General features: G+C 41.4%; 1 protein-coding gene across 4 annotated transcripts in view; it reads right to left on the reverse strand.

Moving 5' to 3' along the window:
• HERPUD2 (HERPUD family member 2) overlaps positions 1–18,660 on the reverse strand; it is a 1,113,814-nt gene that overhangs the window by 1,002,267 nt on the left and 92,887 nt on the right. For 3 of the 4 annotated variants that reach the window (XM_069613247.1, XM_069613249.1, XM_069613250.1), the window contains exon 2: positions 292–669. In XM_069613247.1, coding sequence (XP_069469348.1) covers positions 292–438 — 147 coding nt within the window. In that variant the 5' untranslated portion in view covers positions 439–669. Of the gene's footprint in view, positions 1–291; positions 670–18,660 lie in introns of those variants that run through there. The other variant, XM_069613248.1, reaches the window with a different exon arrangement.

An 18,660-nucleotide genomic window follows, 5' to 3' on the forward strand; every position in this document is an offset into this window, starting at 1 on the left:
AAGAAGGTGTGTACCAGCTCAGCTCCTTGGGTCTTAGCAGCATGATACCAGCTGAAGTTCAGGTAGTATCAGGTAGAATGCAAGGGGAAGGCCTGCTAAACGTTATTCTTATTTACTTGATGCCTCACTTGTCAAGTCAAGAAGAGATTTCTGATGATATATTCTATCCAGTCCCTACCAACACCAGCTATGACCACTACAAATCATTATTACATGTGCAGCAAACATATTACATGGCTTGCAATTACATATATGTATGTCTACAAGCAATAGATTTCTTTAAAGACTTACCGGCTTACTAGGATACACTTTAGAAAGATGATGTTTTAAATTTTCAACAGTCCAGTCTAAAAAACAGTCAATTGTTTGATCATCATATTTCTGACTGGGTGCTTTAATGACCAGCCTAACTGGACTATCAATGAAACTCGTATCCATGTTGTTGACGTGTTTTCAGTAAAGGACGTAAACCCATAGAATGAAAATAGACTTGCTTTTAGGTGGTGCCAGGGTTGGTGGAAAACCAAATCTACTTATTCATCCATTTGTAGATTTGGTGGGTAGCAATCCATTGTCAATGTGGGACACCTTCCTACAGCATACAAGACAAAAAGGGAGTGACTGCCCATTCAGTTGCTGGTGTTGCCCATTCATGAGTCTTGAATCAACCTGTAAAAATAAAAAGGTAGTCTGTGAACAAATTATCAAGCTACTTTTTCAAATTGTGCCAGGATAACTCAAATACACACAAATGTAAAAATCAAGGTTCGATCGTACAGCCAATTAGCAAATACAAACATTTGCAAACTAAGGCTAGCAGTTAGTAAACCCCCAAATAATGGCTAAGCATACAACACTAAAAGTCCTATCACTAAAAATCAAAGGTCTAAACTCGCCACTAAAAAGGAAAACACTAGAACACCATCTATCGAGAGAAAACCCAGACCTGATCACCCTGCAGGAAACCCACATACAAGAGAAACACGAGCATAGGATTCGGCTGCGAGGCTACAACCAAATCCAACAAGCAAACGACAAGACAAAAAAAGGGGGTCAGTCTTAATAGCAGTAAGGAACAAGATAGACCACAAGGTCCTAGACGTCAACAAAGACACCAAAGGGAGGTACGTAGCCATACTCCTTCAGGGGAAGGAAACGATTGCCACTCTGGACACCATATATGCACCTAACTCAGGACAAGACTGATTCATCCAATCGACATTAAAAAAAACGTGAGGGATTCGCGAAGGGGAGAATAATACTCACCAGGGACTTTAATATGGCATGGGACACAGATAGGGACAGGAGCGCTAGAATCTCTTACTCCCAAAACAAACCCTCCAAGAATTTGTAGAAAGAAATGGACAACCTATCACTAGAAGACGCCTGGAGGGAAAAGAGTGACACGAGGGGCTAAACATACTACTCGTATGTACACAGTTCAGCATCAAGAATAGACTATATTTGGGTCTCAAGATCCTCGCTAGGACAAGTGACGGACATAGAAGTAGGAGCAATAGCACTATCTGACCATGCCCCCATCACAACGAAAATTAGAAGGAACCAAACTCCATTGGGGCTATGAAAATGGAAATACCCAGCATACATCTTCAAAGATGAGACCCTGAAAGGGGAACTACAGGAGGGAATAGAGATTTTCTACCAGATCAGGAAATAAGCCCACTCATGGTCTGGGATGCATTCAAAACCACGGGAAAAACAATAGCAATAAAAACCAGAAGGAACAGGGAGCGCAGACTCCTAGAGGAGCACCTAGAAACTAAACTGAAAGTAGTTCGGCTTAGGATGACAGTTGGGACAACAGGAACAACAGGAGAGATCAGAAGGCAATACAGGCAGATTAAGGGCCAAATTGAAATCATACAAGCTAGTATTGCCGAACATGCACTAACACATCTTATACAGAGATACTACATGAAAGCAAATAAAGCAGACAAGCTCCTAGCAAGAATGCTGAGAAAAGAGGAAAAAGATAGGAACATTCCAAAAAATCAGGACAGCAGAGGGTGAACAAAGATCCAACCAAGCATCCATTACGAAGGAATTTACGAAATACTGCTCAATCCTATACAGGACGGAGGTCTTAAAGAGCGAGTCCCAAATAGAATATCTGAAACATTGTAGCTTACCAAAAATATCAGGCCAAGAGTGGGCCCTACTAGAGAAAGACATCAACATAGAGGAAGTCTGCAAAGCCATCATGTCACTCCCACCCAATAAACCCCCAGGCCCAGACGGTTTGACGACCGACTTATACAAGCAATTCCAGGACATCCTTGTCCTCCACCTTATCACCCTTTTGAACAGGCTCGGGCCATGGGGAGCGATTAAACCCTCAATGGAACAGGCAAAAGTCATACTGCTGCCAAAAACCAGTGAAAAACCTGTCACAATACGGCTCATAAAGGCTGATAGCGTTCATTAAAACAGATGCTAAGATCTTCACAACAACTCTAGCAAACCGTCTGGAACACCTCCTCCCCAAGATGATAGACAGGATCAGTCAGGCTTCATATGAAGCAGACAAATGCACGTAACAACTGAAGAATCGCCCAGATAGTCAAAAAAGTTGATACAGCACACATACCTGCACTATTAGTCATACAAAACGCAGAAAAAGCCTTTGACAGGGTGAAGTGGAAATTTCTATGATCAAAATGTGCTTTGGGGAAGTCTTTATGGCCAAAAAAGCCGCCAACTATCACAATCCCTCCCTACGCCTACTAATTAATGGAGACTTGTCGGACCCCATAGCAGTAGCAAGAGCAACGAAGCAGGGTTGGCCTCTGTCCCCACTTTTATACGCCATACACCTAAAGCCCCGGTTGAACAAGATAAGAGAACAAAGATACAGTGGGAGCCCCCTTCGGTGGAAGGGAACACAAGGTGGCAGCGTTTGCAGACGACATGCTACTAACATTGACAAATCCAGGGAAATCCCTCCAGGCCATGGACCAAGTTTTAGCCCAATTCGGAGAAGTCGCTGGCCTAAAGATAAATAGAAACAAATCGGAAATACTGAACATGTTAGTACCTCTGGAAAGGAAAAAATAACTAAAATCCAGCTTTCCATACCCTTGGGCCCCCAACACTTTAAAATACCTAGGAAGCCATATAAATAAAACTGTAACCCAGCTATACAATGCAAACTACCCCACCCTTCCCCTGTTGGGGTACACTAGAAATGTGCTGCAAGGCTGGAGCCCTCTGACCATGTCCTGGTTGGGAAGGATGAATGTATTGAAAATGGTCCTCCTATCAAAGATGCTATATGTTCTTTTTAAATTCTTTATTTTCATTTTATAAAGTAAACAATTACAATCATTGAATAACTATACTTAAACTCTAACCAAAATCAAAGTTAAACATAATGCGATAAATCCAAAAAAACAACGTTCAACTATATACATAAACCACCAATATATACATCCCCCTCCCAACCCATCCCAATCACAATAACAAAGAACGAGACTAATATGAATCCATGAATTTCCCCCAAATCTTTTCAAAAAGAGAATATTTTTTAATTTTCCTGTAAATCACTCTCTTTATCAGCTAATTTGTGCATTTCATCAATCCGATCTTTGACATTTGGGGACACTCTTGATGTCGACCCTCTCAAAATCATTTTCTTTCCTATAGCAGTCCCTCTAAATAACCATTTCTTCTGGCATGTGGATTAATCATCCAATAATTCATCACAACCTAAGATCAATGTTTTGAAGTCATAAGCAATTTTCATTCCCAGTATCTCATCTGATATTTCATCAATACTGTGCCAGAATGAATGCACTCTCCCGCAATCCCACAACATATGTTCCAATTTTCCAACCGGATGTACACATCCCCAACATTCATTCGACTCCGAAAGAACTCTTTTTATATAAACGTTCCGAAGTCCAGTAGACTCTATTCAAAATGTGCATTTGTCTGGACCTTTCACACAAATTAATCGAACATAGGTTGACATTATTGCACATAGTCAACCATTGTTCTGAATAAATGTTATCATCGAGTCCGCTACTACAATCTATCCGCAACTGATCATTCTCCTTATATCCCGAGACAATACGTTTATAGATTCTGCTTGCCAAACCACCTCCACCCATTTTGATACGGACAGAAAAAAATGTCAAAATGTAGACCTCCCGATAGCCTTTTTCGGCCTCTGTAGTCCATGGCTGAGAAGTTATTTATATCCCATTTACTCTTAACTTCATTTGCCGTAAACCATTTCCCATCATTCTGCAAATCCCCAATCCACCTAACTCCACCCAAAAACCATTCTGGCCAAAACAATGTCTTCCTTTTTCTTTAATTCGGGTGTTAGCCCAAATTGAAGCATCTTGGGCCTTAAGAGCATCTACACCCAGTAAGCTTGTTAGCTCTTTCCAGGAACACCTTAAAAATTCAGTTGTAGGATTAGTCGTACACCCCGGTTTTGACGTGATTGTTATAACTGCCCAAGGCATAATGGCCCTGCAAAGCGGGCTTCAGTTATCACTCAATCATTTAGATTTTTTTCCAGGAAGCAAACCAAAAAAATATTTGTGCCATGAACGACAAATGGTAAGCATGAAAGTTTGGGACACCAAGCCCACCCTTTTCAAGAAGTAATTGTAGCTTCCATAGTCTTAATCTAGGAGGTTTATTGTCCCGAATAAAATTCTGCATGAGCCTATCAAACTCTTTCCAGTACCGTGGGCCTATTTTCAACGATAGCATACCAAGTACTAAGTCAGTTTTAGGAGCTGAATTCATTTTTAAGGTGTTTACCTTCACCATAGGGAAAGGTTTAAAACCTTCCATCTCTCCAGATCCAGTTTGAATCCTTCACACAATTCTTTTAGATTTTCCTGCCTCATTTTCTCAATCTTTGGTGTTAACCATATACCCATGTATCTCATCCTATACGGGCACCATATAAAACCCAACGAAGTAACCCAGAGTTTATTACAGGAAAGGGCATCACTTCCGATTTCATCCAATTCACTTTATATCCTGATATTACATTAAAACTTGACATAAGTTCAATTAAGACAGCTAATTAATGTTCTAAATCTTTTAATACCAGGAGGTCGTCGTCGGCATAAAACCAAAGCTTTTGTTCCACACCCCAACAACTTATCCCACTTAGCCTTTTTTCATGCCCGATTGCAATGGCCAATGGTTCAACTGCAATGACAAACATGAGAGGGGACAGAGGGCATCCTTGTCTAGTACCCCCACTCTAGTTCAAATACATCAGATCTCAATCCATTTGTATTAATGTCAGCAGTTGGTTAATACAATAATTTAATCCATGATATAAATCTCTCTCTCTCCTAGACCCATTTTGAATAGCACCATATATAGATAGTTCCAATTAACACGGTCAAACGCCTTTTCAGCATCATAAGGACAATACCGCAATATCATCCATAGAGTCTGTGGCTTGTGATATCGTATGAATAAGTCTTCAAATGTTAATTGAAGCCTGTCTTTTTTAATAAATCCAGATGGATTTTCATTAATTAGTTTTGGTAGTAAAGTTTCTAAGCGCATAGCTAAGGTTTTTGATAACATTTTATTAATCAGTATTTATTAAAAACTGATGGGATGGTAATTTGATGGTTGAGCCTAGTCTTTCCCTTTCTTCTTAAACACTGATGATATAGCAAGTCTAGTCGTTTGCGGTAATAGACCATCCTTCAGTGATGCTTCAAACATATCTTTCATTAACATTAGGACAGAATTTGATACAATCTTATAAAACTCGGCCGGCAGACCATCCGGCCCTGGTGCATTTCCCAAATTTAGTCTGTTGATTGATCTCCTCAATTCTTCGATCGTCAACTCTTCCGCTATATTTTTACATTCTGTCTCCACAATCTTTGGGATCTCCAACTCCCCAATGAAATGCTCACCTATTTTAGATATTGTTTGTTCATTGCAGTATAATTCTTTGTAGTAATTATTTAAAATATCATTAATGTGTAATTGCTCTATCAGAATCCATTTTCCTCAAACAATGCACCAACCATCAATTACACTTTTCTCCTTTTTCAAAGTAAGAGCACTTTAATTGATATATACTTTGTTCAGCTCTTTGTTAGTATCGTGTTCATTTAAGTTTTGAAATTCCGTAACTCTTATTTTCTCCAAGTGCCTAGGTCCATTCATCATCTCTCTAGAAGACTCTTGATCTGTAGATCTAAATCTGGGCTCTCCTTATCAAGCCTCTTATTTGTTACTGGAAAGACTCAATAACAGTCCTCTCATAGTTCACTTGAAAACTTCCCACACTGTCTTCGTCTCAACCTCCCCGGTATGATTCTCTTCAACAAAGTGATCTGCCTCAGAGACGATCTTCTCAAGAATCTTCACATCATTCAAGATCAAAGTATTTATTCTCCATGTAAAAGTTATTTTGCATTCAAAATCTAGATTCAGTTACATTTCTACCAATGCATGGTCTGTTAGTATGTTTCCAATTTTCTTGGTTTTATAATTCTACGCCATTTTATCTGCCGTTAGTAACATATCTAATCTTGAAAAGTTATCATGAGCACTTGAGTCGACGGATGTTCTAGTCTCCAATTATCTTTTAGATTATGTTCCTCGAGTAGAGCTTCAAGTGACAAGTAGTGATTGTTTCTATTTCTCAGTGATCTGCACTTACTCTTGTCCATATTAGGGTCCAAAACTTCATTAAAATCTCCACCCAATAATATATTTGAAGTTTTCAAATCTTGTATTATTTGAGCCACACGCCCAAAGAACGAGCCATCATCGACTGATCGTGCATAATATAAATGTTACATAAAGTCATAATTTCACCCTGAACATTCACCCGCAGAGCAATTATTCTGCCCTCTTTGTCAGAACATTCTTTTTATATTTGTAATGGTGCTTTCTTGCGTATTAAAATTGCTACACCCCTTGACCTTGAATTAAACGAGGAACCATATACCTTTAAAACCCATTCTTTCTTTAGGTTGGTTAATTCACCTTGCATCAAATGAGTCTCCTGTAGGAAACAAATGTCTGCTTTCATGTCATCTAGATAGTTAAGTATCTTTCTTTCAATTGGTTATTGATTCCATTTACATTCCAAGTCACCACACAAATATATAGTTTCCTGTATTTCTCATCATCTTTCCACTCTTCACCCCACTTTCATTGAAGTTCACAAGTCTGTGTTCTAACAAAAGCAAAAAACCCTATAACCCACCCTTGTAAGAAAATGCAAGCTATCCGCTCCAGCTTCCACTTGTTATACAAACTTAACATTCTAAAAGATCCTCCAGGCTCCTCTCCTAATTAATTGAACTCTATCATCATTCGAAATAATTAAATCTCATGTATCTCCCTCAATTCGCTCCTAGCCTGCAACCAAAACATACCCAACTACTACATCTAAATATCTAAGTTGTCAGACAAAGATTAAAAAGGATATACAGCTTTAATACAGTCCATTCGTACATAACCTCCGCCCAACTCTCTCAACTATTAATATTATTCAAAATAGTATTGTCCATAATGTATCAGCAAAAACTAAATCAAATTAGAAGTCTGATTATTATAGATAGAACAGATCAATCGGATGAAGTTTCATTTCCAATATATTTCCTGGCTGCCATTAAACTCAATTCAGTATACTTCTAGATTAATTTGAAATACTAATGTACTAACTCTAAATTTAAATACTTGAATAACCCTTCTGGCGTTAGTAACGTGGATCCCATTAACATAAATCTGAATTATTATCAACCCCATAAATTGTCTTGGTCCAACGGAAGATTCCACTTATTTACTTTGGCATATGGTTGGTCACATCTGGAGAAATTATGTAGATAGGGCCAGAAGTACTTAAGTAAATCCTTAGTTCAATAAAGACAGTTAAAACCAAGAATATCTGTTCCTAGCGTTACATTGCAATCTCTCCTTCATGGAAGCCTAGTAAACCCATCTGAGGAGAAGGGAACAGAGGGTTAGTTCACTTACAATTTCCCATTAGGCACATGATTCCTGACATCAAGCAGACTGTTGGAAAACTCAAAGAACCTCAAAGTCATCAAGAAGGCTAAAATTCTACCAACCCCGGTACATTTCACCAGTGCAGGCCATTTTGACAAACTCAGGATGTGACACCCAAAGAGCAATTGCTCAGTCATTCATTTATCCATAAATCTGCCATCACGATGAGCCTAAGCCAGTTAAGATGACAGCAGGTCTATTTAGGTTCTCAGAAGGTAGAGGAAGATGTTTCTGTTTTACAACCTAATCCATCGTTAAAACAGCAGCAGAAAACAGACTTAAAGTCCATACCCCTAAAGGTGCAAGCGTAGGAATAAACAGGAGACATATTGTCATTTTAAAGCCATTTCAAGAAATCTGCATTCAAACACAGTTCAATCTTACATCCAACTAACAACTGGATGTTCAAATTGACCATCGAAGCAAGGACGACTAAGTCAACTAATATAGAATTGTCCCATGAAAATGTTGCTTGAGGTAGTATCTAACTCTGTGAACCATCCAACTAGTCTGAGTTGAAATGAGTACATACCACAATAAAAACATTTTATCAAGGTATTATTATGTCTCGGTACTTTCAGGGAACCTTGACTACATTGCAAGCTTTAATGCAATTTCAAAAGTTAGTTTTCCATGTGTTAAATCAGCATGTTGACAAGTGGTCTCATAGGCGATCCCAAGATGATGTAAATATTACATTGATCTCAGCTGCACCACTAAGATCAAGTCACATGTCTACACATATATCTGGGCGTACTATTCGTTTTGGCATGGAAAGTAAAGTAAATAAACAAACCCTCCTCCGAGAAACGACATGCATCACAGTTTATTTGTGTAACCATAAAGGACTAACGTATACTAAGTGAGTCTCACTTTAGTATAAACCTGCTGTATTGATCAAAATAAATTGTGACATTACTAAAACAGATTCCTGAGCAGGGCATTAATGTAGTTATTTGTGTAAGCCGTTGAATAATTAAGTTAAAATGGAGCGTTCATCGCTGTGTCAGAAACATTGCATGAGCAGAATACAATCCTCAAGGACAGCATGCAATATGTGTCCCCACGCAGGCTGTGCTCACTTCTGTCGAGAACGCCGGCTATTTAATATATTCAGAGACGCCGATCCCGCCAAGCAGTAGTCCTACGGCCTTTGGAGACTTACGTCACAATGTCAAACAACAACTAAACTCCCGCTCGGTTACCTTGCAGCATACACAGTGGCAGCATGGATCAGCTGAATTATTTGTGACATCTGGATTTGTTGCATCAATCAGCTGTATAAGGAAAATATGGGGCAGAACCCCTCTTTTTTGTAAGGGGGTCTGACTCTAGAGGGGTAGGTAGTAACAGCGAAATGGAGAACAGAGTCAAAAGCTACCCTTGTCATTGACGCCCAGGAGGTCAACCTATATTTGCAGTGCTAGACTAGTATATACTAGCTCATACAGATCACCAGGAGTAGAAATGTCTAAAACAAATTTTAATCTCTTACATAAACACACATTTAAAAATACATATGTGCTTAAGTGGCACAAGAGGTATACGTAACACAACAACAATATGCATATCCGTGGGATAGTAGGCAAAACAAAAAGTGACAATCAATTCATGTACTGCTTCATCAACTAGCAATACGCAATGTTTGTCGACACACAAATTTGTGGTGTTTCTGGTTCGGTGAGAGAATGGAACTGTAGCAGGGGCTTTATAAACTGGACAGCACTATTAGAGGCATCGAACTGTCGTCAGGACGTTGATTCTGATATGAGGAAGATTGAATCAAGGTATGACGTGCACCTTGAAGGAGTGGTAGAGGAATCGTTTTAAAAGGTGATCAAGGAGTGGAAATACACAAAGGGGGCACTGGGGGAGGGGGACCTACCTAAATTAATAAGAAGGCGTCATGGCATAGGGTTGTTTGTAGTCAATATTTCAAATGAGTGTTGGAACATTTTATTTTCCTAGCAAATGTGTCCTCTACACCGTGTCATTCCGTGTCATTCGACCAGACCCAATGGACCAATAGTTCATCTATGTAGAAACATTTCTCCTTTTTGACAAATCAAAGGAGTATGTGTCAACTTTAACAGTGTTTTTCATTTTCTGTGTCCCCCTAATCTATACACAATAAGTATACTTGTTTTGCAATCATCTGTTTACATCTGTTAAAAACTGCTTGAAAGAAACTATAAACACCTGATATGCCATAAGCTAGTTCCACCAGGCTTTGGAACTCACTCAATATGCCATAGCCCTTACAATAATCAGACTAATGTGCAAATATTTTTATTAACTAATGTGATCCTACATGACTCTGGTGTTTCACCGCCATACTTTAACAACAAAAACTGTTTGTGGCTTTCTGTATCAAATTATAGTGCCCCATTGCTCTGAAATATGGCTTGCTGTTCTTAGTCTGCAACACTTCCTATTAAACCAACCACATGACTGTGTCCTGATTCATTCAATTTTAACAAAATATAGGCGCGTCATCCACACACGTCATTCTGTGCCCATTAACAACATGCATAGTGAGCAATAAAGTTTTTTTTGGAGGGTTTGAACACAAGCAAAATACCACAGAACGCATGCGCGCTTCGGAGACAATGCGTTTGCCTGCAGATACAGCACTCCTCGCGGGTAAGGCACCACTTGTTTCTTAAATAATGAGCACAGATCTTTTCGGACCAGCCCCCACCCCCCCACTTTGTAAGAGCACAAACGCTTTTGCCACTTGAATCATCTTGCGCTTCGGTTTCTTTTCAATAGACCGGAGTCCTCTGGAGGCTCAAGAAACACTGATTTTCTGATCACTTTACGAGCACGGATCGCTTCAATATTGACTGCGCTCACACCTGCATTTAATGGAACGGACCATTTTCACCCACGGGCCCGGTCTCGTTTGCTGTGCACTGTAAACACCACCATGCTATTTCTCCGCACGGAATATTTCTAAGCCGGATTGCATAGGTATTCATATACTTGGACTACTTTTTCCAGGCAGTGCCAAGCATCCATTCGCTTCCTTTATGAATAACTTTTGAAGACCAAACTCCTGGACCATTACCACACCTTTGGACTTCATCGATCCGGTCCCAGGTATTGCCCCCCCCCTTTTCTCCTACTAATATGTTTCGGCAACCTATTATAAGCACGCAATTATATCTGGATATTATTCAGATACCAGAGTCTGATGGCACAGATCACAACAACACCAGCTGCACAAACGACAGTCGGCAAACTACAAACAACTCTATGCCATGACGACTTCTTACTAATTTAGGTAGGTCCCCCTCCCACAGTGCCCGCTTTGTGTATTTCCACTCCTTGATCACCTTTTAAAACTAATCCTCTACCACTCTTTCTAGGTGCACATCATACCTTGATTCAATTTTCCTCACATCAGAATCAACGTCCTGACGACAGTTCGGTGTACAGTGCTGTCCAATTTATACAGCCCCTGCTACAGTTCCATTCTCTCACTGAACCAGAAACACCACAAATGTGTGTGTCGACAAACATTGCGTATTGTTAGTTGATGCAGCAGTACATGAATTGTCACCTTTTGTTTTGCCTACTAACCCACGGATATGCATATTGTTGTTGTTGTGTTACGCATACCTCATGTACCACTTAAGCACATATGTATTTTTAAATGTGTCTATATGTAAGAGATTAAAATTTGTTTTAGACATTTCTACACCTGGTGATCTGTATGAGCTAGTACATACTAGTCTAGTTTCACTGCCAATATAGGGGGACCTCCTGGGCGTCAATGACAAGGGTAGCTTTTGACTCTGACAATCAGCTGCATACAGGAGTTCTTCCACAGCTTCACAATTCATCCGATCTCCGCTCCCATTGTCATAAATCCTGCACCAGGTCAAAACATTAACAGAGCTGCGTACTCCGTGCATCGTAACATCCGAACACTTCCTATCAGCTGATTTAGAGCACGTCGTTCACGCCAAGGGTCCTTTTCTGTGGGCATTTTACGTGGCGTTATCCAAAGCAGAACAAAGAGCTTTTGACATAGCGTTGTTATGATTCGATTAAAACAACGTTTAACTGAAAGATCTGAACGGCGTCATTTTAAAAAAGCATTTTTGATCTAGTTACAGTCCAACAACAAAAATAAAAATAAGTTGAAGACATAAAGAAAAAGAAGAACTCAAGTCCTAATCACCAGCCAGGAGCAGGGAGCCATTAAAATCATAATAGATCCGGGGGCAGAGTAGTTTTTGATGATTTCCAGCCATTGCAGTGCCACTTTCGAGTCAGAAGTAGTTTGCTCACCATCTGGCAGACAGTCTCATAATGTTTGCTCTGTTCAGATACTCTTCAATCCCCAGTTCTTTGGTCAAATCATTTACCCCTTTAAATTATCTCATCAGCAGTCTCTTTGGGGTAATCTGAGTAAAGAAATATTGATTTCCCTTTGTAGTTGGTGTTTCCTTTAATTCTGGCAGCTTTTAGTATGTTTTCTTTTGTCCTTGTGTTAACAAAAGCAATTAGGATTTGTCTGATAGCAGCTGATCCAAAATTAAAGCGATCTTTAAAAATCTGAAGCACATAGGAGACCATACTGTCCGACTCAGCCTTTCCTTCAATCCCCATCAATCTCAGATTTATACCTCGTAGTTTTACACCCAAGTCCAAGCGCTTTTCTTTTTCTTTTTGGAGTTCATTCTTTCAAATTGTTATATGCTCTGAAGCTACCTGCGATTTCTGTACCCATAGCACTAGAGCCTTTTTCTAAGTCAGTGACCCGGTTATCCAGTTGGGACACCTTCAAATTAATTTCAGCCATAGAAGCCTTAACTTCACCAACATCATGAGCCACCTTCAACAGCAGAGAATAGATGTCTTCGGAGCTGGGAGTCTCATTCATCTCTGTGGTCTGCTTTGGTTTCTTGGGGATTGGGTTCTCTGCCACCTCCATTTTCTTCTTTGAGCTCATAATCATCAATTATATATCTTGAAAAAGAGGGCACAGCAGCTGCAGGATTAAGCTGCTGCTTCAGTGGCCTGCATTCCGGAATTTTCCAAAGCTACTATATGCATAAATAATCCTCATGTCATTCTTCCTGGTCATTCAAAAACTCACTAGAGCCTTCATATGGGATCATAAAAAACGAAGAATTTCAGATAAGGTGATGCTACCACCCAGAAACAAGGGGGGGTCTGGGTGAGCCAGACCTGAAAGCCTGCTACCACACAGCACAGATCAGATTCATCAGGGATTGGTCAAGGGACGATCAAGAGAAAAAGTGGAGAGAAATGGACAGGGCAGTGGTGGGGGCGCGCCTCGAAGAGGTAGTCTGGATGCCCTGGGAGGACAGACCCCACAATATGTACTGTAGCGAAATCGAAACCGTGTTAGGGAACTCATGGGACGTTGGCAAAACACTCCAAGACTACCAACTTCCCATCACCCCTCACTGCGATCTTTAGGAATACACAAACACATACTAGGGGCAATATACAGCTTAATTAAAGAGGGGAGAAAAGAAGGGGAAATAAACTTCATGGCCAACTGGGAAAATGAGACGGAACATACAATTTACTGCGACCAATGGACAGAACTATGGTCAAACATCCCCAGACCCGCACCATCACTGCAAACACAGGAAATCTGGTTAAATAGTTTATTTCAAGTACTGTTTAAACAAATGCCAATAAAAACGTATACAGGAAAAAAAATACAAACATTCCAAAAACGTTGATATTTAATCACTATTCGCAACCTTCAGAGGGGTGGATTTCAATCTGCTGGAAACATAGGCTTACTTGCTTATGATAAAACAGCTCAGGAAAGCACAACTTGACCATGTTTAAAACTAAAGAAAACTAGTTGACTAGTGATTGACCGATACGTATTGCTGCAACGCACAACAGCCTGTAAGTGTTGCTCTTAAAAAATAGTAATGAATGGTGCTCAGAGTGCTAGTTGAACAGAACAGCGCCCCGATTTTAGGTGACGGGCCAATATTGAAATGTGTAGCCTTAGGCATTTAAGACTGCCCTCCGTTTCGGCAGGCAAACAAAATAAGTGACATCACAGAAGTACAAAACCAAATCCTTATTGCCAGCCGTTGTCAATCATATCTTGTACACATCTAAATTGACAAGAATATAGATGCCGTAATGCAAATGGCACTGCCTTCTCGTACCCACAGAGGAAGTACTGATACCAAAAGGGACAATTATGATGCCTTTTCACAGCGACCGCTTACACCGATACATTACTGACGGAAAGCTGCTCACAATCCATCACAAGCAATACCCTGTAAGTAGACACGGGTAAAGTAAAATGATAAAATGTCTGCACAGTGTGTGTGCAAGCGTTAACTTTGAATGCAGCCACCCCTTAGCACTGGTCCTCATTACAAAAGGCATGCGGCCATAACTCCAACACAACAGAGTGTTCTGCCAGTTGATGACACCACCAACGATTTGTTTAAAAACTGAGGCTGAAATTGCAAAGCCATTTTAGAGGAGAGGGTATCTCAGGAGTTTTACTCTACCAATCGGCAAGGCATGTATTTTTGAGCACATATCGATCGATTACATTTTTTCTTTCAATGCCTCTTACCTTAGATATCCAGGCATTTACACATGTGAACCACACAGGTCTGAAACTGCCATCTTGCGATAATATATTCAGTCGATCCCTCGTCCTAAGCTCAAATGCCCTTTGAGGATAGGGAGGTGAGTCCTCTACGCAAGACGCTCCATAGGGGCCTGGGCAAGAGGGACCTCAAGGGAGTGACTCCTCTATTGGAGACAAGGACTCCCATTCCCAGCATGAACTCCGTCGAAAACACCCTTTCTGCATGTACAGGTGTCGAAAAAACAGTTGTATTCTATGATGAATCAGCAATGATCCCCCCCATAAACCTGGCCTGGGACCTTGTGGCATAATGTATACATTTTTTTTAAACAATTTTTATTATTTTCTTAACCACAATATAACAAAGACTTCCATATACATTTACATAAGAATTGCATCTGTGTACCCCCCTCCAAGTCACCCCTCCCTCGCCCCAGCCTATTTCACCAGCATTGATCTCTCGTTGCATTGACTGTTCGTTATATACGTTGCCTTAATCCACCCATTATGACAGGGCTTCTGTTACCCTTTGCGCTTAGGCATACCTTAAGGCAGGGGTCTGCAACCTTTGACTGTCCAGCTGATTTGGACTACAACTCCCATCAGCCCATCCAGCAAAGTCAATGGCGCAGAATCATGGAACACGTAGTCCTAAAGATCTGGAGAGACAAAGGTTGCAGACCCCTGCCTTAAGGCCATCAGTTCCTGCACTATCCGACTCCAGGACTCTAAATCACCATTTTGTTCCCCCTGGCCTCTGCGGACCGCCCCTTGGCACACTGTCGTTTCCGCCAGTGTCCATTTCTGGAGGCCGCTCCACCACCGATTTATGTCTGGGCCTTTGGGTGCTTTCCAGCCCATTACTATCCGGCACTTCGCTGGGATGTATACTAGGTCTTTCAGCTTGTTCATGTGTCTTGCCCTCTTTGGGCGTGCAAAAATACATAGCATGCAGGCCTTGGTGGATCCTATGTCCAATGTTATACCCACCTTGGCCAGGGTTATGTCATCCCAATACTGATGGATCTTCTTGCATGCCCAGAACATATGTACCAGGCCGGCATTAGTTAATCCACATTTTGGGCAAGACTGTTCAGTGGCATTGCTAAATTTGGCTACTCTCCCCGGGGTTAGGTACGCCCTATGCGTTATGTACAGTTGGATTAGTTGGAGTCTCGCGTTCCTGGACACTTTATGATAAACCAATGTTCTGCTCCATAGTGTCTGTCAATTTCTCCTGCAGGTCCGCCTCCCAACTAAGACTAGTCTGCACCTATATGTCCCCTCTCTGCAACATTATTAGCTCATCTATTCTTGACACTGCATGCCCACCTTCTGAAATATCGTAAAATGTTTCTATCCCTTCGTCTACCTCCAGCAGCCCGTACTTTCCCAGCAATTTTTGCTTTAGTATGGTGAAGAGTGAGGCATATATTACATGTTGTCCCCCATGTATACCAGTCTCTGCCGTGAGTGCTCCAAAGTCCAGCAGCCTGCCCTCTCGTGATAAATCTCCCACCGTTAGCACTTCCGTGGGCTCCCAATACTTTCCCACATGTAATCTGAGTTGTGATGCTTCCTCTTTTAGTGTCACTAGTGGGATCTGGGGGGGGGGGGGAAGTAGGGTGTGCCCTTTTCTAGAAAGCGTATGGCCCTATGCCACAGTCTTACCTAGTGTCAACAACAGTGGGAGCTTTGTGACCCGCTGCAGCGCCGTCCATACTACCTCCTTCAGATAAAATGGGGCGCATGCTGCCTGCAGAAACCACGTTTCTTGGGACTGCTCGTCCGACATTCAGCTCGTAACGTACTGCAGCTGGCACGTATGCTTCAAAGTTGGGTACTTTAATGTCTCCCTGATCACACGGCCTATGTAATTTCGTCAGTGCCATCCTGCATCTTAAGTTATGCCATAGAAAACTACAGCATATTTTATCAAGTTTCTTGAAAAAACCTTTAGGTATATTGGACAGGATGCTAGTAAAGAAACGTAGAAGCCTCGGGAGTACCACCATCTTTAACAGTGCTGCCCTAACCATCACTGAGATAACGGTAACGTGGCCCAGAAAATCATAGATTTCACAATATTTTCTACCGCTCTCATCGTGTTCTCTATGTATTCTTCATTGTGTTCTGTATGTATTCTATCTTGGGCTCATGAGAGATGTCCACTCCCAGATATCTAAATAAGTTCACTTCCCACTGTGTTCAGGGATTTCCCTTTATACCCAGCTAGGGAGAATAAGCAAGATTTCTGTGCATTAATCATGATACCGGATAATTCTGCGTATCACTCAAGCACGTCCAAGATATACTGAAAGTTGGTTTCAGGGTTCTCCAAGTATAATAACATGTCATCAGCATATAGAGAAATCAGATTATCGGTGTCCTTACTGCTATGTCTGCTTCATGATATTATTTCCTAAGATATGCTGCTAGTGGCTCCAGGGTCAGTATGAATAACATAGGTGACCATGGGCAACCCTGCCTCATACCTTTCTCCAGCAGCCATTGATCCATCCGAGATGTTGACTCTCATCTAAAACCCTTGTTACTGGGCTGCTGTACAGCAACTGCACCCACTTTATGTATCTGGGCCCTATGCCAAACCTCTGCAGGACCGCCAACAGCCATGGCCATCTGACTAAGTCAAATGCTTTGACCGCATCCAACGAGAATACTGCATGCATACCTGAACTGTTTTGGGTGTGATCAATGATGTGGTGTAACCTATAAGTTAGATGTGATATTCCTGTCTGGGACGTATCCTGACTGGTCTGGGTGCATTAGCTTAGATATTGCTAGCTTAAGCCTGTTGGCCATTAAGGCGGTTAGTATTTTCCTGTCTTGGTTAAGCAAAGACAGGGGTCAATATGATCTGCAGTCTACGGCTGGCTTATTAGGCTTCAATAGCAGAACAATCACCAACTCTCGCAACGACATTGGCAACGTGCCGGTTTCCAGTGCCTCGTTCAACATAGCCAATAACGGGGATACTACATCGGTTATGTATTTGTTGTAGAATTCGCTGGGTAATCCATCCGTCCCTGGGGCCTTACCAGTCAGGAGCACTCTGAGGGTAGATTATAACTTCTCCTTGGTTATAGGAGCTTCCAACTGGTTTGCCGTCTCTGCATTTAATTGCGGTAGATCTATCTGTTCCAGAACTTCATCTATATCTAAGGCTTATATTGCCGATGTCTCGATGTATAGCTCTTGAAAATATTACTGAAAGTGCTTGTTTATGCTATCCTGCATCTTACGGACCTCCCAGTTTCCCTCAGTGATATCGCTTATCGTTTCCCATTTATGTTCACTTTTGCACAGCCAGGCCAACAGATGTCCCGGCTGATCCCCTTCAGCATGTTGCCTTAACATTCCTGCTGCAGTCGGGGGACCTCTCGGGCCCAGTCCTTGGTCATGTCGCCTGCCTTCTCTAAGACTTCTATTTTGGTCTCGGCCCTCTACAAATCCTTTTCAATTTCAGTCTGCATTCCTTTCACTTTAGCTAACGCCGTCCTTCTTACCACTACTTCAAAGGCTTCCCACAACGTGCCCGTCAATTTAACACTCCCTGTATTGATTGTGAAATACTCTTTCACCTCCTCTCTCAGGAGTTCCCAGAACATTGGATCTCTCAGAGATTCACTTCTGAGCCTCCAAATCGGTATACGTGCCCTAGGGGGAGAGTCCTGCCATGTGACCACCAACGGTGCTTAGTCTGATAGCACCCGTGCTTTGTATTCAGCGGTCTTAAACTCAACCAAAGTCTCATCTCTTGTGAAGACACAGTCTAGTCTGGTCCATAAATCTTTGAGGGCCGTGTAATGGGAATAACCTCGGGCTTGCGGGTTTAGGGTCCTCCATATGCCAGCTAAATGGAATGCTTGTAACAAAGTATTTAAGGCTTTAGCCGCAGGGCTTGGGTGTGGTGGCTTATTGTCAGATCTATCACGTTCTGGGCGCAGTGTACAATTAAAATCCCCTCCTATACTACTGTATCA

This window comes from Ambystoma mexicanum, chromosome 5p, assembly GCF_040938575.1.
Source record: "Ambystoma mexicanum isolate Mex_15411 chromosome 5p, UKY_AmexF1_1, whole genome shotgun sequence".
NCBI classification, from domain to species: Eukaryota; Metazoa; Chordata; class Amphibia; order Caudata; family Ambystomatidae; genus Ambystoma; species Ambystoma mexicanum.